Here is a 25,081-nt window from a genome sequence, read left to right on the forward strand (position 1 = left end):
CACAGCAAATAAAGGGCAACCCTAAAGCAGGCAGTCTGGTTCCAGAATCTGTGCTCTTAAACACTGTGCAATTGTCTGCTCATTGTCCCTTCCCTGAATGTGCTGTGCTGGGCCCTGCTTCTATGACCCGTGCCCAGTGAAATGTCCCTTTCTCCACAGCTGTTCATGGTTTTCCCATTCTGCAAGGCTCATAGAAATTCTGTTTTCTTCCCCATTATTCCCTGACCATCCTAGCCAGAAGTGTTCTCTCGTCCCTCTTAACGTATTTAACACGCCCATCTATGTAATATATTTGCTATTTATCAATATCCTATAATATTTTCTCCTTCCTATGTCAATGATAAACTCGGTGAAATGAGAACTTTCTACTAACTTCTTTCTAACATTACCAGAAAACTGCCTTAAAAACAGAAGGTAAAAAATTAATATTTAATCAAGTAAACTTAAGGGAGGGTTCCAAATCACTTTCATTTTGCCTTTTTAAAGAACAGGATTGAGATAGTTTTAAAATGTGGATTAGGTTCAGGATTTCAAACAGTGGGAAAGTTACCAATTGAAAAATCTCAAAATCAGACCTCAAAGTGAGTCAAACCCTTTCATCTACCACATGCCTTTATTTTATCACATTATCTATGCATAAGCCCTAAAGTACTGAGTCACTGAGGCATTTTTAGCAATAAAAGAGTGTAGTAATTTTCCATCGGTCATTGTAAAATGGGACATAATCCATCTGGGCCATGCCTCAGGGAGAAGATACACGGAGAAACTAAGTTATTTAACATGAGAAGCCATTTCTGAATACGAAACATGTGATTGTGTCTTAAACACATATAAAGAGGCTCTAAGCTCACAGCTGTACCTTCCTTGGGAAGAAAAACCTTGCTTTTTGTTACTGCTCCATTTTAGCCACTTGGGATGAGACATAAATTCTCACACCTCTGTTTGTTGCTGTGTTGCTAGTGCATTGGCCCGCACACAGAGCTACACAAGCTTATTAATTACCAAGCCCCAAACATTCCCAAGGAACAGTTATTTCCCATATGAATAAAGTGATGTTTCATTTCTTCAGACTGAATTTCTCACTACTCCAGCAAGAAGTAGGCAACTTTTGAGGCATCAAGTACCAAGCCCCTGGCCTCTGCTCATCCGGCTTACTGGGGAGAGGAAAGTGTGAGAAGGTGAGGTTTTGGAAAAGGAGAAGCACCACAAATGAGTCCATCTTCCTTTAAAATTCTGTAGAAAACTGCACTGCTACACAGACAAAAACAGTCTTCCATGAGGAGTGCAGAGACCAAAATATCTCAAATTTATTGACCCTGCCATAAAAATCAATTTTATGTAGGAAAAAATATACATCTCTTTAGGGATAGCAGTTTAAAGATCTCAATCTACTGATCTGTAATAAAACCAGATTTTTCTTTTAAGTTCTAATAAAAGTATTAAATGGGAGCTCTGAATTAGCTCCATTTCATAATCTAGAAATGTAAGTCACAAAAATATAAGTGACTTAAACTGAATAATGAGTGAGTCACAATGAGAACATTAAAAGGAGGTTAGTTTTTGACTCAAGCTTTCCTTTTTAACCTTAATCTTGAATGACTTCCATTAAATTAGGCTTGTTTTGTGGCTGATCTCTACCCAATGGAACCAAGTTTAAAAGTTAATTTTTTTCTTTTGTATCAAAAACATTTCAGCACCATAAAACTCATCTAGAAATTTAAAGCCAGTAGCTATTCTCCAAACTAACAATGTTAATGAGATGTCTTTTATTAATTTTAGAGTGCTTACTTATGAGTTTTCTAAAGGTTTGGAATGAAATACATTCTAAGCTTTTATTTTCAGCACTATGATAGTCAAGCCTAAGATTACAAAGACTAACATTAAATAAGTTAATGTAAAGTAATTGGAAAACCCAGCAGCACACTAGAATATTTTCTCAGTATTTAATATGTAAATTGTCAAATTAATCAAGTAAAGTATAACTAACGCACAAAATGTTAAGTTCTTCATTTTTAAAATATCTGTCATAGTCATATATCTGAGTATTCTAAGGGGCAATACTTTTTAAAAAAGCAAATAAACTGACTTACTAATCATGAGTCTTACTTTACTGCAAAGAAATGAAGTCATCTCTTTTGGACTACAGATAATAAATTGGAGATAAAGAATTTTAAAAAATTGAACCACGTAATATTAATTTAGTAGAAAACACCTCCTGTTATTGGGGAAATCTCTGTGATATATCATTTGGAAAGATAAAGTGAAAACTCTTTACTCTAGAAAGATCTTAACTGCATTCTTCCCCAAGCAGATGATTCAAGTTTGAATTATTTAGCAAATCAGTTAAGTTTTAAGCACTCTTATCCTGAGTTTTAATTTTCTTTTCTAACCATTGCAAGGTCCTAACCAAGTGATTTTTCAAGTTGATCCAAGTAAATCCTCAGTAATGGGGCACATAAGAATATAACTGGGGATTTGTATAATATTATAAAAGACTATGCAATATATATGGAATTAGAAATTATCTAATTATTTACTATGTGGTTCAAATATGCCTAAGCTCACTAAAAGGCAGTTGTTTATATAAAAAGAGTTTCTGGAGAGAAAACACAGATTAAGACCTTCAGAACTCCAGGTAGTTCAATGTGTGAATTCTCTGAAAACAGATGTTTTCCAACTGTAATAAGATAGGTTATATGACATTTTTGCTTTCTATCTCTGTTAAAAAAAAAAGCTGTTAGCTCTAAACCAATATTCTTAAAAACAAAGAGTAGTGAAGATTATAATGTACACATTAAATACCTGGCCAGGCTGTACCTGAAAAAACATGAAATTCATCTGTTAATTCCTCTGGTTCAAGTCAAATCATTCAACTACCAGTAAAATCTTATTACTGGCATCTATTAGGTGAAAAAATACTATATTATGTCAGACTTTATTTGGAAACTTAACCTAAGTCAACTGGGGCTGGGGGACAATATCCCCCCAAACAAACAGACGTTGCTATTGTCTTTCAAGGTAGGTTTCTCTTACTAAACATAGTGCTTTCAAACTGCTGAACATATCATTCAATAGGAGAGCAAGCTGGTGTTGAAAGATGAACTGCCCACAATATAAGAAATACATAACCTAACTTCTTACCACATCCAGAGTATGTCCCGGTTCAAGAGGTCATTATCTCTTCTTTGGCTTATTGCAGCAATGGCCTAAGCTCTTGCTCTGTCCTTCCCAAGACATGGAAGCCAAGAAAAACTAAACTGGCTCATCTCAAGCTACTCCTCTGCTCCAACAACTCACCTCTAGCTCAAAACTGAAACCAAAGCTCCTACAGACTCTGACTCCAGCTACCTCTCTGGCCCAATCCGCCATGCTTCCTTTGCTCACTAGCCACAGGGCACACTCTTCCTAGAGTTCAGTTCAGTTGCTCTGTCATGTCCAACTCTTTGCGACCCCATGAACTGCAGCACACCAGGCCTCCCCGTCCATTACCAACTCCGGGAGTCCACTCAAACTCATGTCCATTCGAGTTGATGATGCCATCCAACTGTCTTATCCTTTGTTACCCGCTTCTCCTGCCCTCAATCTTTCCCAGCATCAGGGTCTTTTCAAAAGAGTCAGCTCTTCGCATCAGGTGGCCAAAGTATTGGAGTTTCAGCTTCAACATCAGTCCTTCCAATGAACACCAGGACTGATCTCCTTTAGGATGGACTGGTTGGATCTCCTTACTATCTCCTGTCTTACTTAGTATTTCTCTAAATGGCCAGTATGCTTCTGATTCAGGCCCTTTGTAGTTTCTATTCCCTCTGCCTAGAAATATTTTCCCCAGATGTTTCCATGGCTTCCTCCCTCATTTCCTTCCTGTCCTCTGCTCAGAGGTCATTTTACCAATGTGGCTCTTTCTGATCACCCTATATAAAGGAGCAACCCTCTCCCTTCAAACCAGCATTCCCATACTCCCTAACCGGTTTATCATCCCCATCTAATGAATTTATATTCTTCTTATTGCTTTTTATTAACTCTCTCTCCATACCTTGAGGCCAGAGATGCTGTCTAATTTATTCACTGCTGTATCTCTAGCACCTAGAACAGTTCCTGGCATTTTGCTTAACAAATCTTTGTTTCAAGAATGACTCCAGCACCAAAATTATTGTCTTCCCATGGAAAGGAAACAGATTCCTTAGAGAAACTACTGTTTCTAGGATTGGGACAAAAAAGTCAACATGGAAAGTCTAGAATATTTGTCAGAAAGCCAAAACGCTAGCAAAGAACTAGAGTTGTATCAAGTGACTTGAAGCAGATGAGACCTTCTGAGTATTAATAATAACTACAAAGACTGAAATACTTCAAATAAATTTACATGCACTCACAATGGTTTTGTAATTTAAAAAACCACATTGATCACCTTTAGAGGATGCTAAGGAAAAATTCATTTATTTGAAAAACCTGTAAAATTTAGTAAAGAGGAAAAAAATCAAGCTTTATAATTTATTACCTGATAGCCAATCATGTTTCAACTAGATCTCATTCATTCCTCTGCTGTCTCTGAACTATTTGAAGCAAATTCAAGATCAATCCTTTATTTCATAATATTTCAATATCACTTTTAGAGTACTTTTTTAAAAAATCTACCCAATAATACCATTATCACATCTAAAATAAAACAAAAATTTCCTTAACCTCCCCAAATGATCAATTTTCAATTTACTTCTGATTATCCTCTATAGTTTCCTCTCACTGCTGCAACATATGACTAAACATGTACTGGCTTAAACACAGCACAGGTGCACTATTTTACAGTTCTCCTCCATGGATATTACCAGGCCAGATTCAAGGCGTTGGCAGGACTGTTGCTTCCTAAAAGCTCTAGGGAAAATCCATTTCCTTGCTTTTACCATCTTTTAGAGCTGTCCAAATTCCATGGTTCAGGGCCCTCTTATACCATCTTAAAACCAGCAGATTGAGTCCTTCTCACACTACAGCACTCTAGATTTTCTCTTTGCTTCCCTCTTCCACTTTTAAAGGTCCTGGTGATTACGATGCGCCCACCAGGATAATTATTTTATTTTGAGCTCAGCTAATGAACAATTGTAATTCCATCAGCATCCCAAATTCCCCTGTGACATGAAATATAACATATTCACAGGTTTTGGATATTAGGACATGGACATCTTTGTGGGGACATTATTCTACTTACCACATATACCCTAACACAGTATTAATCAAGATCCAAATAAGAAAGGTCCACATACTACATTTGGTGTCTCTTAAATTTTTTAGTTTATAATCTCTTCCAACTCCCTACTCCTTGCAAAATACCTATAGAAGAAACTAAGTCTCCAGTTATATGTTCGTGTGTGTATTTGAACTTTTTCTATAGTAAAAAGCTAAAGAAAAGTTTTATACCTATTAAACTGAATCGTTTATTTACAAAAACAATATAAGGTATTATTATTACTACTTGATGGATCAGTAATACAAAACTCAGAAAGGGTAAGTGATCTGTCTGAAGACATTCCCTGTGATTCAGATGGTAAAGAATCCACCTGCAATGCAGCAGACCCAGGTTTGATCCCTGGGTCGGGAAGATAGCCTGGAGAAGGGAATGGCTACCCACTCCAGTATTCTTGCTTGGAGAATTCCACGGACAGAGGAACTTAGTAAATGGGATCACTTGAAGAGTCAGGCGCAACTGATTGACTAACACTTTTCTTTCATGCATAGCAATAAAATGAAGCAAATGTTTTTTGAATTTAACTATTATGTATCAAATAATGCACTAGGCTTCACTGCTACAAACAAGACAGACATGATTTCTGCCCTCTCTGAGTTTAAAGGTTATAGACCAGAAGAACTGATTCATTTGAAAAGACCCTGATGCTGGGAAAGATTGAAGGCGGGAGGAGAAGGGGACAACAGAGGATGAGATGGCTGGATGGCATCACCGACTCAATGGACATGAGTTCGAGTAAACTCTGGGAGTTGGTGATGGACAGGGAGGCCTGGTGTGCTGCAGTGCATGGGGTCACAGAGAGTCAGAAACAACTGAGCAACTGAACTGAACAGACCAGAAATCAGTCAGTTATGTTATAGTGGGGTCAGTGCTAGAATGATGGAAAGATAATGAGTTTAAGTATAGATATTCAGCCAGTCACAAGTGCACACTGACAGCCTACAGTGTAGTAGGCACTACATTACATGAAGGTACCCAGTTGGAGGATAAAACATATTTCGTCCTTTCTTTCATAGAGCTAAGGACTTCCTTTTTTGTTTGTTTTTGAGTTGGAGGTTCTTGTGGTTTATCTAAGTATAGACAGTCTACTGAATGTATGAACTCAGGAAAAAGATCTGATCTAGAATTATTCAAGAGTTATCAGCATATTGATGGCAACTGAGGCTGTGGGAATTAATGAGATTGTTCAGGGAAAGAGTAGCATGAAATAGAAGCGCTCTTAAGGTATAAGACAAATAACAGAAATACTCTGGGGACAGAGAGAGAGGCAGGAGAAGAACCAGGAGAGTACATCATGGAAGCCAAAGAAGCAGAGTAGAGAATATACGGGATCCAAAATCATTTCTATATAACTCCAGAGCCTATGACCCTAAGCATTCATTCATCAAATATTTACTACATGCTTCCTGTGTGCCAAGCTCTTTGCCAGGCACTACCTTGACCCATGAAAATATGAAAGCAGATCTTCTCGAATGCATCTCAACCTGGAAGTACTAACTTCTACACCAGTTGAGAAGAAGGGGCCAGTGATAACTGAGGTGATTAATTTCTGCTATTTTAATTTCCTTAATAAGCCTGCTAGGGTAAATTTTGGAATAATGTATGAAAGCATTATTTTTTATTTGCCCTGCTACACTTCACATCTTAGATTATCACTTTTAAGCCCTTCATGTATTCTGTAAAAGATATATTTCCTACAGAGATGTAACTTTCTTTCCTTCCACCTGGCTGCACATTCTTTCCAGCCATTATAATTAATGGCTTCAAAGTTCTTGAAATATAACATATGGATATAAAGCTAGATTCTTCATGTTTTGAGAAATATTTCAGAGAATTTATATAAGCTGCCTCAGAAAGGGAAATATAATTATAAATCTACCGCTTTCTCTAAGGACAAAGAAGCTTGAAGCATTAAGTGCTGAATCCATTTTTGTGCAAACTCTACTGATGTAAGTATTTCAACTACTGCATCTGAATTAAAACAACAGAGAAAGTCATGGTGGTCAATCTGCAAATAACCATAAAATATGTTTAAGTATCCTATAATATTTCATTCTCAGTGAGTCAGAAATAAGGCTGATATCAAGAATATTAATATTATCCCTCAAAAGAAAAAAGACAAATGTTTACAGCTTGGATAAGACAGAGAGAAGTCATATGTGAGGTTTATGGTGTGAAAAACAACTGGCTCTTCCACAAGGGGTAATCCTGTTATAAACACTGAGGCTAATGTTGTCCTCATATAAATAACTGGGCTACATCAAAGTGACACTCTGGCTCTCTTGAGGAGATGAAGTATTGTAATTCAACATCTCAGAAAATGTGTCCACAAAGGTATGGTAGAAATTTTACACATACTAAATTGAGTAGCAGCGACAGTAACGCACTTGCATATTATCATAGAAGGCAAACGCGTTCTTTTCTGTCCCTTCCCCAACCGCCTCAAACAGATGGTGGCCATGAGAAATGTAGAATCTGTGCGTTTTGTCTGTCAAGCCCCTTATGTTGAAAGCATAAACAACAGCCTACTCTTCATAATCCAGGCATGAAATCATATCCAGTAGAAATAGAAAAGGTTTAAAGTTGAGCCAAGATCTAGGATCAGAGGAAAGTACATTCTAGAGAGGTTTGCACAACTTTTATTAAGTGAAATCAAACATTTTTTTAATTCAATGATTAAAAGCAAAATTGGACAGATTAAACTATTATCATTTCCCTAAGCAGTGGAGAATGTTGGTATGTATGTCATAAAGAATTGGAACAGGTGCGCCCAAGGCTAAGTATCAAATATTTCTGCAACTTCAGGAGGTTAGTTTCTTCCATTAGCAACCAGCCTTTCAACTCTTAAGAACCCAGATTAAACTGGATCTCAAGTGTCTTAATTAAAGTGAGTGTGGGGACTTGAATTAGATTTTCTCTTCTTTTTTAGTTTTTGAATCACACATCATCAAAATTTGAGATATACAGACTTGCCTTTTTCTCCCTACTAACCTTACATTGAAAACTTCTATTTGGTTAAAGCTGCAAGTAAAACAAACCCAGTCTGTAACTTGCAGATAAAAATAAGATAAGATAAAATATAAAATACTGCAGATGAAATATGTTTTCCCAACAAATTATTTATCACTTATAGAGGTTCTAAATAATCTCAATACCACTGCTCTAATTTCAAAGTTTTGAAGACAAGCTCAAGCTATATATAATCTTGGATGCTTAATGTGCTTCATCCTGAAGGGGGTAGAGGGGTGGATAAAGAAAAAGAACAAAATCAGATAAAATATTTTAAAAAAACAAACACAAATCTGAAGCCTGATTCATGACCTCAGGATACTAAGGAGGATCACTGTTAAACTCATTCAGACCTCTGTAAGCTACAGATTTATCTAAAATATTAAATTTGTAGATTTTCGTTCATATTTGAATGAGAAAACCATAAGGACATATCTTAAAATTATTTGTACTCACATTATATCTGGAGTTCTCACATGTTATTTCCAAAGTAATGTGAAATCCAAATGAGCATGGGTTTCACCATTTTCCCACCAACTTTCATCTATGTACATATGTGAGAAAGCAACCTAGTCTCAGAAATCAAGGAGAAAGCTACCTAGGATTTGAGTGATTATATAAATAGAATTCTTTTAAGGTTGGCAACAACTGAAGCAGAAAGGGAAAGAAAATTTAATTGAAAAAGACATCATAGAGAATTTGTAGTAGTAATAGAAATGTAAGGAGTATCCCAGCTTTTAGTTTCAGATAAATTGTATTCATCATTAGAGACATGTTTGGTATTGTTTGACATGGGGAACTCTTCTTAAAGTCATTAGATCTCTAAAATAAACAAAACCTCATTTCATTATCCAAATTTATGTTTGAATTTCATATCATTTAAAAGCAGAGAACACGATAGGCTATTTTATCCTGGAGGAAACAGTATCTCGAGCACAATGTCTAATGTTAAGGTACACTTGGGATCCTTGTTTTTTAAACTTTTAGTTGTATGAACTTAGAAATGCCAGCACTTTGGGTCTTAGTTTCTTCATTTGTAAAACAGCAAAAATAACAACTAACTCAAAGTGTGAGAGAGTTAAACAAAGTAGTCTAAGTAAAGTGTTTTACTTATAGATCCTTGAATGTGTAAGAAATGCTTCATTAATGTGATTTTTATACTCTGACATAAGGTCCTAACATGCTTAAAAAAATAAAGTATACACTCATTCAGCAGCTACCTGCTGAGCACATTCAATGGTTTAGACCTAGGAACTCTTCTGGTACGAAAGATACACCCAAGAAAAAGAAACTGGTGCCCAAAAGAAGTAACCTGCTTCTTACGGGAGATGGTCACAAGCAAAGTGAACAGAGCGCCTTAGGATTAGGGCCTCTCAAAGCTGCTCATGACCCCCAACAAAGTTTGTATCTGCTATGCAGAATTATCCAGCATAGTCTTGGGCCATATAGTTTATTTTGCAACTACTCAATTCTATAACTGGAACATGATAGGAGCCACGGACATGTAAATGAATGAGCATGTCTGTGCTCCAATAAAACTATTTACAAAGACAGGTGGTGGGCCGGATGTGGTCAGTGGCCATAGCTTGCCATCTCCTGGTTTAAACCATATGCATTAATTAATAAGAAGTAATAATTCTTTTTAAAAATATTACTGAAGTATAATTGATTTACAATGTTGTTAATTTCTTCTGTACAGCAAAATTATACATATATATATACATTCCACTCCATTACATTTATCACAGGATACAACAGTGGGACCTTGTTGCTTATCCATTTTACATATACTAGTTTGCATCTGCTAATCCCAAACTCCCAATCGTTCCTTCTCCCACTCTCAGCCCCCACTGGTAACCAAAGTCTGATTTCTGTATCTGTGAGGCTGTTGTTTCCTAGGTAAGTTCATTAGTGTCATATTTTAGACTCCACATATAGTGATGTCATATGTATTTGTCTTTTCCTTTCTGACTTAGGAAACAGTAATTCTTTGTGAAAAGCATATGTGAATAAATCCAGGTGTCTTCCCTTATTAAAGATGTAATATTTTAATCTCAGGATGAGAGGAAATGGGAAAAAAGAACCTTCACCACAGTGTACTTGAAACAGCACTGGGAAGCCTCCAACATGGAAATAAATTTCAATAAAAGAACACTTAAAAGAAAAGAAAGAGGGCAGTGTATGGCTGCTACTTTTATTTTTTCCTATATGAAAGCATGTGTATACCTATGACTGATTCATGTCGATGTTTAGCAGAAACCAAAAAAATTCTATAAACCAATTATCCATCAATAAAAAATAAATTTAAAAAACATAATTCTAAACAAAAATGTATCTGTTACATAGAGCATATTTACATGCTTCACACTGTGGTTTTGACAAAGGACAGCTCCAGTAGGCCTTTACGGCAGTGGACTGTTTAATGACGTCAAAATGTAGGGGAGCAGATGGCAATAAAGCATTATTAGAAGAGATGAAACATACGCAACTGGTAGCAGTTTACTTATTCATATCAAAATTTAAAAATGGAACCAATAAATCTATCCATCTTAGCTAAGTAAATCTAGTTATCTCGATTTATTACTGCAGCGTAAAGCCCACAATGAAATTTGGGATGGTTGAAAAAACAGTAATTTCCTTTCTCACTCCTATCTCCTTTAGACTTCAAGTAAAATATAGAATTTATATCCACTTATAACTGAGATGCACATCATTCAGTTTTTGATCTAATCAGATCTCACAAATACATTCAAGTCTTCCTTGGAAAAAAAAAAAAACATCAGATCTCCCCAAAGCTCTGTCCATAGTGAATAAAGAAACTTTTCTTTTAAATTGCTAAAATGTTGCATAAAGCAAAGGCAGGGTATGATAAAGGGTCAGGTTAACTAGAATCCTAGCTAAATTTTTTGAAATGAAGTGGAGAGGCAATGAAAATGTTACTGGAAACAGATCTTAGTAATTGCTAGTTACCTACTTTATCCACTCAATGCAGGGCAAGAATCCTTTCTAGACTATCCCTAAGAGAGTTCAGTTCACTTCAGCTCAGTCCCTCAGTCGTGTCCAACTCTTTGCAACCCCATGAACTGCAGCACGCCAGGCCTCCCTGTCCATCACCAACTCCTGGAGTTCACCCAAACTCATGTCCATCAAGTCAGTGATGCCATCCAGCCATCTCATCCTCTGTCGTCCCCTTCTCCTCTTGCCCTCGATCCCTCCCAGCATCAGGGTCTTTTCCAATGAGTCAACTCTTCGCATGAGGTGGCCAAAGTATTAGAGTTTCAGCTTTAGCATCAGTCCTTCCAAAGAACACCTAGTTCTCCCTAAATATAGTCACTGATGTTATCTTGTGATACAGAGAATTGAATTAAATCAAAATAACTAGGTTCAAATCACTACAGGACTCTGAACAATTTTTTCAACATTTCTCAGACTCTGTCACCTCACTGGGAAAATAATGGCCCATTAAAAATTTAATGACATTCTATTACTATAATCTTGAATAAAAAGATACTTTTAAAGCTGAAAGTATTATAAAAACATAATTATTACTATTCATATTAATCAATGATACCCACCCATTTTACTATTGAAAGAGGACGTTGCTCCCCTTTGAGTCTACCAACTATACTCTTGAGTTCCAAAAGGCTGATGGGGATGATGAATACTCCCCATCACTCCCCAGGATGTGACAGAAGCTAAAAGTAACTAAATATTCATTTTGAAAGCAAGTTTGTGTCTCTTTCCCTTTTCATTTGACTAAATTTACTGTGTCACTAAAAGATATTCTAATGAATATCTTTTTCAATTGATAGCTTACTCTCACTGTATTTCTTCAAAACATAATCCATATTTTTAAAAAGAACCACCAATTTTTACATCTCATTGTCAATTATAAGCCTTGCCTTTACTACATGTATTAAAATTGCTTCATAAAGAGAAAAGCAACTCACTAGTAAAAAGTCTATATACATATTACAGCTATCTCCAGCTTTTAGAAAGTTTGTTTTAACATCACTTTACTTTTATGGAAGACCTGCACTGGTACCCATTTTCACTAACCCAACAGAAATCCAACTTTTCACTTTTTCAAAAAAAGGCAAACTCTTCGCTTTACACAATTTTGACTTGACAAAAGGTTTCACAAGAACCTCTGCTTTTGGACAGGAGAAAACTAAATTTGGTGCATGTAAAGGGAATGATGCTACGAGCAGAACACAGGGAGGCACCTGTTCAATTAGCACAATGTCTGATGTGCTATGTGCTAAGTCACTTCAGTTGTGTCTGACTCTATGGACTGCAGTCTGCCAGGCTCCTCTGTCCATGGGATTTTCCAGGCAAGAATACTGGAGCTGGTTGCCATTTCCTTCTCCAGGGGATCTTCCCAACCCAGGGACTGAGCCAGCGTCTCCTGCTTGGCAGACAGATTCTTTACCCCTGAGCCACCAGGGAAGCCCAGTGTATTGAGTACTTCATCATAATAGTCACTAAACACCTTTACTTTCCTCTGTAGAATGTCTGTCTCCACTGGACACATTTAATGATTAAAAAAAAAAAAGAATGAAATCCAATAATTCCTTGCCAACATCAGGGAACAGAAGAATAAACAGGGAGTTGTGTTTAATTAAAGCACGAATGGGGCATTATTCTAAAATGCTATACGAACTACTAATGAAAACAGAAAAAGGAAAATTTCAGCACAGCCAGACAACACGAACCACTGTGAAAGAAAGCATAGCAAAGTTTTTAATTTTCAATGGCTGTATAAAATAAGGTGACATTGCTTTCTATAGAAAATGGTGATTAGAGTATTAGCCAAGACTGTATATTTCAATGATTTTTTAATAAATTACAATTTATTTATTAAAAACATCAAAATGTTAATACATTGAAGTTTTATTACAAATGCTCTCAAGATCAACACATTTTTAAAGTGTGAAAGAAGGAAAAAACCTGTATGAAAAATAATTGAAAAGCCTATTTATGGAGTTAAAGCTTTCTGAACCACATACAAATAATAACATGAGTATTTAATTTTTGATCAGTGGGACTCTATAGAATTTTTCTTCTATAAAGAAGAAAAATGGCTATCTTGGAAGAAACCCCTTTTCCAGTTTATAATGTTTATCTCCCTGACAACATGTAGTACAAGAGCTTCCTACAAAGGTAAGCAATGCCGTGAAGATCATGCCAAAGTCATCAATCTCATATTTGCAACTATAAATAAACAAAAAACACCCAATGTTTAGAAAATGCTGATTTAGGGGAAGTCAATGCACTCACCTGAGGAAATGCTACAAAAATAGACTCGCTATACTATGAAAGTTAACTCTAACTTATTTCTCAAGTACAATACAACACGTAACTATACACATAACATAAAGACATATTCACCCAAATTTTTGTGCTGTAGTCTGACTTAGAACAAAGTAGTCTCTTCAAGCTGAGTACAATTCCCTACCAGGGTTTTAACTGAGGATATATGAATATTCTATAAAGAATAAAGCTTCTTATGGGAGCACTGGTTAGAACTTACCTCCCAGGCAGGTTTACATGTAAGTACTCTACATTCTCTTGCTGTTGGAATTCTCTGGGTTTATACTGCCAAAGCTCAGGGTGATATTCATTATCACCACCCCTACACTGGATTACCTCAACAACCTCTCATAGTCTCTAAGATTCCAGTCTTAATCTCTACATTGAGGTCCTAATAATCTTTTAAACACATTAACACTATCATGATCTCTTAATAATGCAAATCTGATTAGTTATTTTCCAACTTACAAATCTAGTAACAGCTTTCTTGAGGCATTAGTCTGCACTTTTTTACTTTCAAAGCCCTTTCTGATTGGCCCCCCACTAACCCATCCAACTTTCCTCCCCGGCCACTGTACTGTCCTAGAAGTACTGAGCTACTTGTCCTTCTTCCAAGATGCCAAGTCCTCTGAGAGCTTTGGCATATGTTGTTCCCTCTCTAACTTGGCCACTTCCTAAAAATATTCAACGGGCATCGACTCATATGATCTTACTTTAGGTACAAACATGAACACTGTGTTCTTGCATAAAATATGACTCCAGTATAAACAAACATATATTCCCTTAGGACCGTGTCTCTGGAACTTTATTGGTCTCTTTTTCCCCTTTACATCAATCTAGACCTCCAAATCTTCTGACCTGGATCTTATAATCAGATTTCACTCTTTGGATCTTGTTTTTTGTGTTTGTTTGTTTGTTTGTTTGTTTTAATGGATTTCTGTTACTGGTATTTTGCATTGAAGTTAATTCATCCACAGTGACATGGTGGGTGAATACCTCTAATATTTCCTCTGCACTCCAATGCTTGGTACCCTATATGCCATAAATTTCTAAATTTTTTGACTAAAAATTCCTAATACACAGCTATAGATCTATTACACTTTTTTAATCACTGGAAAATAATAACAGAGTACTAATTACAGGACTGGAAAAGGTCAGTTTTCATTCCAATCCCAAAGAAAGGCAATGCCAAAGAATGCTCAAACTATTGCACAATTGCACTTCTCTCACATGCTAGTAAAGTAATGCTCAAAATTCTCCAAGCCAGGCTTCAGCAATATGTGAACCGTGAACTTCCAGATGTTCAAGCTGGTTTTAGAAAAGGCAGAGGGGCCAGAGATCAAATTGCCAACATCCGCGGGATCATCGAAAAAGCAAGAGAGTTTCAGAAAAACATCTGTTTCTGCTTTACTGACCGACTATGCCAAAGCCTTTGACTGTGTGGATCACAAGAAACTGTGGAAAATTCTTCAAGAGATGGGAATGCCAGACCACCTGACCTGCCTCTTGAGAAATCTGTATGCAGGTCAGGAAGCAAGAGTTAGAACTGGACATGGAACAACAGACTGGTACCAAATAGGAAAAGGAGTACGTCAAGGCTGTATATTGTCACCCTGCTTATTTAACTTATATGCAGAGTACATCATGAGAAATGCTGGACTGGAAGAAACACAAGCTGGAATCAAGATTGCCAGGAGAAATATCAATAACCTCAGATATGCAGATGACACCACCCTTATGGCAGAAAGTGAAGAGGAACTCAAAAGCCTCTTGATGAAGGTGAAAGAGGAGAGTGAAAAAGTTGGCTTAAAGCTCAACATTCAGAAAACGAAGATCATGGCAACCGGTCCCATCACTTCATGGGAAATAGATGGGGAAACAGTGGAAACAGTGTCAGACTTTATTTTTTTGGGCTCCAAAATCACTGCAGATGTTGACTGCAGCCATGAAATTAAAAGACGCTTACTCCTTGGAAGAAAAGTTATGACGAACCTAGATAGCATATTGAAAAGCAAACATTACTTTGCCAACAAAGGTCCGTCTAGTCAAGGCTATGGTTTTTCCAGTGGTCATGTATGGATGTGAGAGTTGGACTGTGAAGAAGGCTGAGCGCTGAAGAATTGATGCTTTTGAACTGTGGTGTTGGAGAAGACTCTTGAGAGTCCCTTGGACTGCAAGGAGATCCAACCAGTCCATTCTGAAGGAGACCAGCCCTGGGATTTCTTTGAAAGGAATGATGCTAGAGCTGAAACTCCAATACTTTGGCCACCTCATGCGAAGAGTTGACTCCTTGGAAAAGACTCTGATGCTGGGAGGGACTGGGGGCAGGAGGAGAAGAGGACGACAGAGGATGAGATGGCTGGATGGCATCACTGACTTGATGGACATGAATCTGAGTGAACTCTGGGAGTTGGTGATGGACAGGGAGGCTTGGCGTGCTGCGATTCTTGGGGTTGCAAAGAGTCGGACACGACTGAATGACTGAACTGAACTGAACTGAATTACAGTATCATTTATGTTCAAAACTTTGAAGCTTTCTGGAAGTCTAAAGCTACAAGGGCAATGGAGCGCCTTCTCCTTTGTGGATATGTGCAGTGTTTACTGGCAGCCTATGGCAGACAGCACGTCCACCTTTGTTCAAGGACCGTTGAGGGAATTTCAAGTCTGTTAGGAGGAAAGAATAGGTTCCCTGGTAGCTCAGGTGGTAAAGAATCTGCCTGCGATGCAGGAGACCTGGGTTGATCCCTGGGTCAGGAAGATCCCGTGCAGAAGGAAATGGCAACCCACTCCAGTATTCCTGCCTACAGAACCCCATGGACGGAGGAGCCTGGCAGGCTACAGTCCATGGGATTGCAAAGAGTAGACACGACTGAGCAACTAACACCCACTAGGAGGAAAGAACAATGTCTGGAGAATCCCTCACATCATAAGATGATGTCTAAAATAAGACAAAAGAACCTGTCCGCCACTCATCACTCACTGACATTTACTGAGGGCCTAGAAACGGTGCGTGCCAGCTACTGGTTTTGTGCTGTAAAACAAAGATTAGTAAGACCCAATCCCTGTCCTTTAGGGGATCTAAAAATGATGATAAAATACACATATGCAAATAATCAAAATAAACATGATGAATGCTATAATAAAGCCATAATCAAAATTTTGTAGAACACAGAGAAAGAATAGGCAACTATTTCCAGGGTTCAACAAAGGTTCACAAAGGAAAGGACACCTGGTCTTAAAGAGTGAAGAAAAGTTTTTCAGGGATAAAAGGGTAGGGAAGCATTTCAAATAAAAAGAGCCTCTTGTACAAAGCACTGAGGTATGTGTCCAAGGAACAGGATGAACTCATGAACTTGAGTGTGACTGGACTGGAGGGGCCATGAGGAACAATATTAAATACTGGGGCTGGAGGCGAGGCTGGCACGAGGTGTGAGAGGACTGTAAGCCCTGGTAAGAAGCCAAACATTTAGTGGGTGGCAGAGCTCCCAAAACATTTTTAAGCAAGGAAGTCACGTGAGGAGAAGTGTTTTACTAGATGGTAACAGCGTAAGTTTTAAATACTATCATTAAAAGTAATAAAAGGCTAAAAACTTACCCTTTCTCGAGTGCCCTCTATGTACCAAACACTTCCATATATATCATTGGAACTTCCCAACAATGCTACAGGGGACCTTTTTAGACTCTTCTTTTAATAGATAAAGAAACCAAAGCCCCAGAATTCTCTACCTGGGGAATATCTCTGGTCTTGTGAAATTCCTACAGCAGAGGGCAGGAACTCCTATGCTTCAGGGCCCTCCCGTCAATAAACAGTGATGAACAATGGCCCAATCTAAGAAATTACGGTTTATATTCTAAGGAACTGGTCATTCTCATTTTGCAAATAATTGAAGTTAGAAAACTGATGTGCATCAAACATTTAGTCCTAAGACTGGATTTGTGAAAAAACATCTGACTGTATTTGGTAAGACAGTAAGATTATATATATATATATATATATATATATACACACACACACACACACACACACACACACACACACACATACACTTGCATCAAATGAATTAATTTACCTAATCTGGTATCTATTCCCTGCAGGAGTAAATGGCAACCCACTCCAGTATTCTTGCCTAGAAAATCCCATGGACAAAGGAGCCTAGTGGGCTACAGTCCCCAGGGTTGCAAGGAGTCAGACACGACTGAGCAACTCAGGACACAATCTGGTATTTATAACCTACACAGAATCTAGAAAAAATATTACACAGCAAATTAGGGCACTTACATAAACACAAGAACATATTTTTAAACTTACACCATTACCTTTATGAAGGTTTTAAGAATATCTATCTAACTACTTATGAATACACAATATGAAGGTTTTGAGCATTAAAATACCTATTAGACATACAAATACATGCATGTATTAAAATATTAGTGTAAAAAGTACAAATCTTCAATTCTGAAAAATATCAAGAATCTCATCTTTTATATATTTTTATAGATCAATAAACAGTTCTAAAGGGACTACTGCATCTGAATTCTGGAAGTATACCAACGTACAGGGCAAGCAGGCAGCAGTATTGCTAGCTTACATAAAAACTCAACCATGGGTTCACCTTTCTTTTGTATCTTGATACTTTCACGCAGACTATGAACTCTTTAACATTTTGCATCCTAAAATATTTATTTCTTTGTCAGTCATTGGCAAGCTTGTGTATGTATGGTGATGTATGTTAAAGAATATGCCTGAGAAAACGGAGAAGACCCAGTCTAAACCATAATGCTGTTCCATACACACCTAGTTCCTATTTATCCACTGGACAGAAGAGCCTGGTGGGTTACAGTCCTTGGGGTCAAAAAGAGTTAAACGTGACTCAGCGAACAACACCTATGGACTTCCTTGGTGGCTCAGAGGGAAAAGAATCTGCCTGCAATGCAGAAGATCCAGGTTCGATTCCTGGGTGATCCCTGGAGAAGGGAATGGCTACCCATTCCAGTAATCTTGCCTGGAGAATTCCATGGACAGAGGAGCCTGGCAGGCTACAGTATATGAGGTAGTAAAGAGTCAGACACGACTGAGCAACTAACACTTAATGCTTTACTGTCTTCCTGAAAGACTTCTGGATAACACAGGCTATATTATACCACCAGTGCAATGATCTAAGATTTAAAGTCAGAATGTTAATGGAGGTAGTATTATAGAAACCCATGACGGGTTCAGAATACACTAGTAAGGCTTAAGATTTCAATTACCCTTTCAATGCAATCTTTTTTCTTCTTTTTGGCTATCATTTCAAACCTCATGACTAAAATACTTCTTTAAATAAATGACTTTCAAACTTTTTCTTAACTATAAAAAAATAAGAAATACACTTTTCCTGTTGTACACTTTATCTGCTGATCCAAAATATATGTTTGTATATAATTATGTACATACATATACACATACATACATATATATGTAAACTAAAACCACATTTTCATAACATGATACCTACCCATAATATGTTAAAATACTTCATATAGTAAAATATTCTCAATTTTTCTATTCTATTTCCTTTTTTAATGAAAATACTGGCTATGATCCATTAAACTGTCTCATTATCAACTAAATGGGCCACAGACTGCATTTTAGTGATTCTGATCCCATCCTTCCTACCCCACTGTAGGAATTATTTTAAAATGACATCACTGGTGATAGGAACTCTTTGGTGATGGTGGGAGGGCAGGGGGATTAAAAAATCTTTTTTTCCTCTTTTCTTAACCCACACTAGAGCACAGCTGTGAACTATCAAGAAAAAGACACCTGAAGTTCTCGGTGTGAGAGAAGCAATGCCACCTGCCAATGCTCTATCTGAGTCCAAAGGAGTGCAGTGACTTGCCTCTGCAGCTTTTGCAACCTTTGGTGGAAACTGTCCTTTTCACAGGTCAGTTGTGAAGAACATTAAGAATACATCATGCGACAACTTTTGTTGTTCAATCACCTAGTCGTGTCCAACTCTTTGCGACCCCATGGACTGCGGCACGCCAGGCCTCCCTGTCCCTCACCATCTCCCAGAACTTGTCCAAGTTCACGTTCACTGAATCGGTAATGCCACCCAGCCATCTCATCCTCTTATGCCCTCTTCTCCTTCTGCCCTCAATCTATTCCAGCATCAGGGACTTTTCCAATGAGTCAACTGTTCGCATCAGATGACCAAAATACTGGAGCTTCAGCATCAGTCCTTCCAGTGAATATTTAGGGTTGATCTCCCTTAAGATTGACTGGCTTGATCTCCTTGCTGTCCAAGGGACTTTCAGGAGTCTTCTCCAGCACCACAGTTCAAAGGCATCAATTCTTTGGCATTCTGCCTTTTTTACAGTCCAGCTCTCATAACCATAACGATACCACTGGGAAGACCATAGCCTTGACTATACGGACCTTAGTTGGCAGAGTAATGTCTCTGCTTTTCAACACACTGTCTAGGCTTGCCACCCCTTTCCTGCCAAGAAGCAACTGTCTTCTGATTTCATGGCTGCAGTCACTGTCCGCAGTGATTTTAGAGCCCAAGAAGAGGAAATCTCTACTTCCTCCTTTTACCCTTCTATTTGCCATGCAGCAATGGGGCAGGATGCCATGATCTTAGTTTTTTTAATATTAGTTTTAAGCCGGCTCTTTCACTCTCCTCCTTCACCCTCAACAAGAGTAGAGTGGTATCATCTGCATATCTGAGGCTGTTGATATTTCTCCTACCTATCTTGATTTCTTCTTGTAACTTATCCAGCCCAGCATTTCTCACAATGTGCTCAGCATATAGGTTAAACAAACAGGGTGACAGCAGACAGCCCTGTCGTACTCCTTTCTTGATCTCGAACCAATCAGTTGTTCCATACAGGGTTCCAACTGTTGCTTCTTGACCTGCATACAGGTTTCTCAGGAGACGGGTAAGAGGGTCTGGTATTCCCATCTCTCTAAGAGCTTTCCAGTTTGTCATGATCCACACAGTCAAATGTGACAGTTAAAACCTTCTAAATCAAAAGAACAAATGGGAAACATTTGCATAAGGAAGTCCTTCAAACTATTTATGAGAGACTAAGAGTAGATCCTGAGGTATTGTTTTACTTTGTTTGAAATACGGTATACTGTTAGAGTAGAATAAAAGAACTTGAGTGGCTAGGAATTTTGTATTTATTTTACAATTTTTACAAAGTAACATAAAATAAGTAATTTTAACATAACATAAACTCACTAAGTGCCAGTATAGTACCTAGAGCAAGATAAACAGCAGGAGTTCTGCAAATATTTTCTGATTTAAGCATCAAGATGTAATTCAACTAACACTTCACAATGGCAAAACATACTTCCTTTTAATAATAATTAATGCTTTATACTATATAACATACAGTTTTCTATCCTGTTATAGTTTTGCTCAGATTAAATTCAGCTACACCTTCTGTAAAAGGGTTAATATTTTAAATACTAACCATGTGAATCATGATTATATTTATTTGCCTGTTTTGATTATTAAATTATATTAGAATGAGAGAAAAAAAAGGATTCTATCGCCCTCTTGTGGTAATTTTGCTGTAGTGTATCCTCCAAGAGTTTGACATCAATTGGAAGTTTTCTTTTTATTCTAACAGGCTGAGTAGTATTTTGCCCACAGTTTCTGATTTTCCAAAAGTGGTACACATAGCTTCCTGAGCTTCACAGCATGTATACTCTGTACCCTCCTTTCAGTTCTACCTCTGAAATTTAGTCTTTTCCTTGCTCTTTTAGGAAACATTCTCCTGTTTGCTTCCAATGACTATACCCCCCAAATTTTTTGTGAAAGTTACTTTTTGTATTCTAATCATATATAAAATAAATACAGCAATTCTTCATTGTCATAAATAAGTTCTAAATAAGTGGAAATAATTAAAAATGTGTAGGGCCCTTGGACTGCAAGGAGATCCAACCAGTCCATTCTAAACAAGATCAGCCCTGGCTGTTCATTGGAGGGACTGATGCTAAAGCTGAAACTCTAGTACTTTGGCCACCTCATGCAAAGAATTGACTCATTGGAAAAGATCCTGATGCTGGGAGGGATTGGGGGCAGGAGGAGAAGGAGATGACAGAGGATGAAATGGCTGGATGGCATCACCGACTTAATGGACATGAGTCTGAGTGAACTCCGGGAGTTGGTGATGGACAGAGAGGCCTGGTGTACTGTGATTCATGGGGTCGCAAAGAGTCGAACATGACTGAGCGACTGAACTGAACTGAACTGAGGGCTGAGGTGTCAGCATTTTTTCCAAGAAAATAGGTCTTGCTAATGATATTATTCTAAATCTTTTAAGTTTTCAAAAGTAATAAAATAGTCTTTTGTTTCAAATAGTCTCAATCAGGGGATCTCTTGGCAGTCAAGTGGTTAGGACCCTGCACTTCCACTGTAGTGGGCACAGGTTTGATGCCTGGTTGGGGAACTAAGATCCTACCCGCTGAGCAGCTCAGTCAAATTAAAAAAAAAATTTTTTAATTAAGATAATAATAATAAACAAGCAAACAAAATAGCCCAGGTCATGTGTAATGGCCTTTCCTCTTTCTTCCACACAATGCTTTTAGCTTTAAAAATGAGTAATGGTAATTCAAAAACATGAAAATGACACTATGAAATAAATTTTAACTATATAAATAATTAGTAATTTACTAAAGATAATTTACTTACAGTATATGAAGTTAGCGTTAATATATTTAAATGTTATGGAAAATACGAAACACAAAGATGGATTCCTAATTAACTAAAAATTCATTCTTTCCACTCTTATCAACTAAAAAAAAAATAATAAATGACCTATTTTTATATAGAAAGTTATAAAGTTATCATATTTTCCAAAGCAGCCCCTTGTATATTCAATTAATACCCATCCCAAAACTGATGAAGGAAGACTAGAAATATACAAGGGATAAGTTAAAAAAGTGTCTTCTTTGCAGAAGAACCTGAACTTTCAAAAGCAAATTAACATGGCAAGTCTCAGTAACTGAAGAAGTTTTAGTAAAACCAGAGCAGTTACAAAGTGTGAGCAGCAGGAGATGAGACTGAAAAGTTAGCAGAGGTCAGAGGGAAAAGGTCTTAATGATTAGTGAAGGAAGGGGGAAACAGTCCAGCCTGTGCAGCAGGAGAGTAACATGGGCAAATGAGTTTTAGAAATATCCCTTGCAGTAAGGAGGACAGACTTCCAGGCTGAGAAGGAGATGGGGAAATTAGTTAGGAGTTGTCTGCAAAGACCAGGGCCTGAACCAAGGCAGTTGCTGAGACCACAAAGAGAAGAAAAGAAATTTGAGAAATACTAAGTAAGAGATGGAATCATTACGTGTTAGTAACTGTGAGAGCGTGGGAATGGAGTCTCAAGCTTTCACTCTCGCTCTGGTGCCTGGTTATCATCCCCAGAGACAGGTAGGGTATTCTCAGACACATAGCGTTGGAGGTACCACTTGGAGGTCAACAAGGTTGAGGGTGAGAAGTGAAGTGAAAGTCACTTGGTCAAGTCAGACTCTTTGTGACCTCCAAGGACTATACAGTCCATGTGATTCTCTAGGCCAGAATGCTGGAGTGGGTAGCCTTTCCCTTCTCCAGGGGATCTTCCCAACCCAGGGATCAATCCCAGGTCTCCTGCATTGCAGGTGGACCCTTTACCAACTGAGCCACAAGGGAAGCTCAAGAATACTGGAGTGGGTAGCCTGTCCCTTCTCCAGCAGATCTTCCTGACCCAGGAATCGAACCAGGGTCTCTGACACTGCAGGCAGATTCTTCCCTATCAGGGAAGCCTGATAGGAAGTAAATTACCAGTGGCTGGGTAGTAAAGGGAATCTTGATGACATATCTGCTGCTGCTAAGTCGCTTCAGTTGTGTCCGACTCTGTGCAACCCCACAGACGGCAGCCCACCAGGCTCCCCCATCCCTGGGATTCTCCAGGCAAGATTTATCTATAGAAGTGAATGTAAAGTCAGGTTTCCAGATGGAGCCCAAAGACGGGAAGTAAAAGACTCTTTCTTTCTTCAGTAACTGATGGCAGCAAGTGTATCTGTCCCTGTTATTCTGTGTATATGATCAAAACCAGGATGTTGTATGTCCAAGGCTAATCTTCAAACAACATAGTTTGTTAATAAGACCCCAAATTTACAATTCAACCCATGCTTCTTGGGTAATCTGGAAAACCAGGAAATGCTCTCAATTCTATAATTATAAATAGCAAGTAGCAGCTGTGTCACACACACACAGAATGTTAATCAGACACTTCAGAGGAAAAAATAGCTGCAACTACTCTTCCCAGTCTTTTGTAAATCTCAGATGATTGAGAAGGGTTTCAGCAGTGAATTCTAGCTGAAATATATCCCAGAACACATTTTCATAGTTACATTTAAATGTAAAAAAGCAAGAGATTTATCTGGCGAAGTACCTGCTTGGCTGGGCCGTTGCCAGCTTGGTGACTTGATCCCACTGGACCCCAGAGGCTTGAAGGCAGCAGCAGTGGTGAGTCCGGCTACCCCTGGTCTGGCCAAGCCTGGGCTTCCCGGCCTCTCGGGGGAGCTCCAAGCTGCACCTGCTGATGGGGCAGACTGCAGAGAAGACTCCTGGGCATTGCTGGAGAGAAAAGGAGGAGACGTTTTTGGTAAAGTGATAGTAATCTAACTTAGTAGTGATTTGTCCTTTTCTCAGCCTATTAAATCTCTAAGAAAAACAAAAATATTGATTAATTGATATTTTAAAGAAAACTCTAATACCATGACAGGGGACTGACTCTCTTTAAAACAGAAAAAAGAAAAGGAAAGGAAAACAATTGGGTTGCATTTGTTCAATCTTTGGAAATTCCCTTTAAAAGGTCTACTCTGAGAAATTGTTGTTTTTGTCGTTTAGTTGCTAAGCCATGTCTGACTCTTTTGCAACTCTGTTTACTATAACCCAGACTCCTCTGTCCACGGGATTATCCAAGCAAGAGAACTGGAGTGGGTTGCCATTTCCTTCTCCAGGGGATCTTCCTGGCCCAGGAATCAAACCACCTCTTCTGCATTGGCAGGCAAATTCTCTACCACTGAGCCACCAGGGAAGCCCAAACCTGAGAAATTAGGCACTGGAAAAGTTACACAGCCAATTCTTTTAAATAAGCAGCTAATTTCCTCTATCTCAACATTCCAGAAGGGTCATGTAGAATACAACAATTAATTATTGGAGAGTCCTTGATTATCTGTGAAATGGCAGACGCGGCTTTTTCTTTACCACATTCTTGTGGTATCTCATGGACTAAGTTTCCCTGACATCTCACCAGTCACTCGTTTCACTCACACACTCACTCAGTTACTCATTCATTCAGTAAATACTTAAGCACCTACTATAATACATGCCAGACACTGTGTTACATAGTGGAAAACAGGAGACAAAATCTGCAGCCTAACACAGCATCCAGTGTTCAGTGTTCATGATACAAGAAAACAAGAGACAAGTCTGCCACTGTCCTCTCTCAATCAGAGCTATTTGCTTAACAGGAGGTCTTATTTACACTGGTTCCAGTTTG

The 25,081-nt window shown here is 38.0% G+C and overlaps 1 protein-coding gene across 8 annotated transcripts in view; it reads right to left on the reverse strand.

Annotated features, from left to right (window-relative positions):
* Nucleotides 1-25,081, reverse strand: part of PDLIM5 (PDZ and LIM domain 5) — a 402,175-nt gene that overhangs the window by 29,919 nt on the left and 347,175 nt on the right. For all 8 annotated transcript variants that reach the window (XM_070790876.1, XM_070790875.1, XM_070790879.1 and 5 more), the window contains one exon: nt 23,969-24,153. In XM_070790876.1, the coding sequence (XP_070646977.1) occupies nt 23,969-24,153 (185 nt within the window). The remainder of the gene's footprint in view (nt 1-23,968; nt 24,154-25,081) is intronic.

This window comes from Bos indicus, chromosome 6 (genome assembly GCF_029378745.1).
Source record: "Bos indicus isolate NIAB-ARS_2022 breed Sahiwal x Tharparkar chromosome 6, NIAB-ARS_B.indTharparkar_mat_pri_1.0, whole genome shotgun sequence".
NCBI classification, from domain to species: domain Eukaryota; kingdom Metazoa; phylum Chordata; class Mammalia; order Artiodactyla; family Bovidae; genus Bos; species Bos indicus.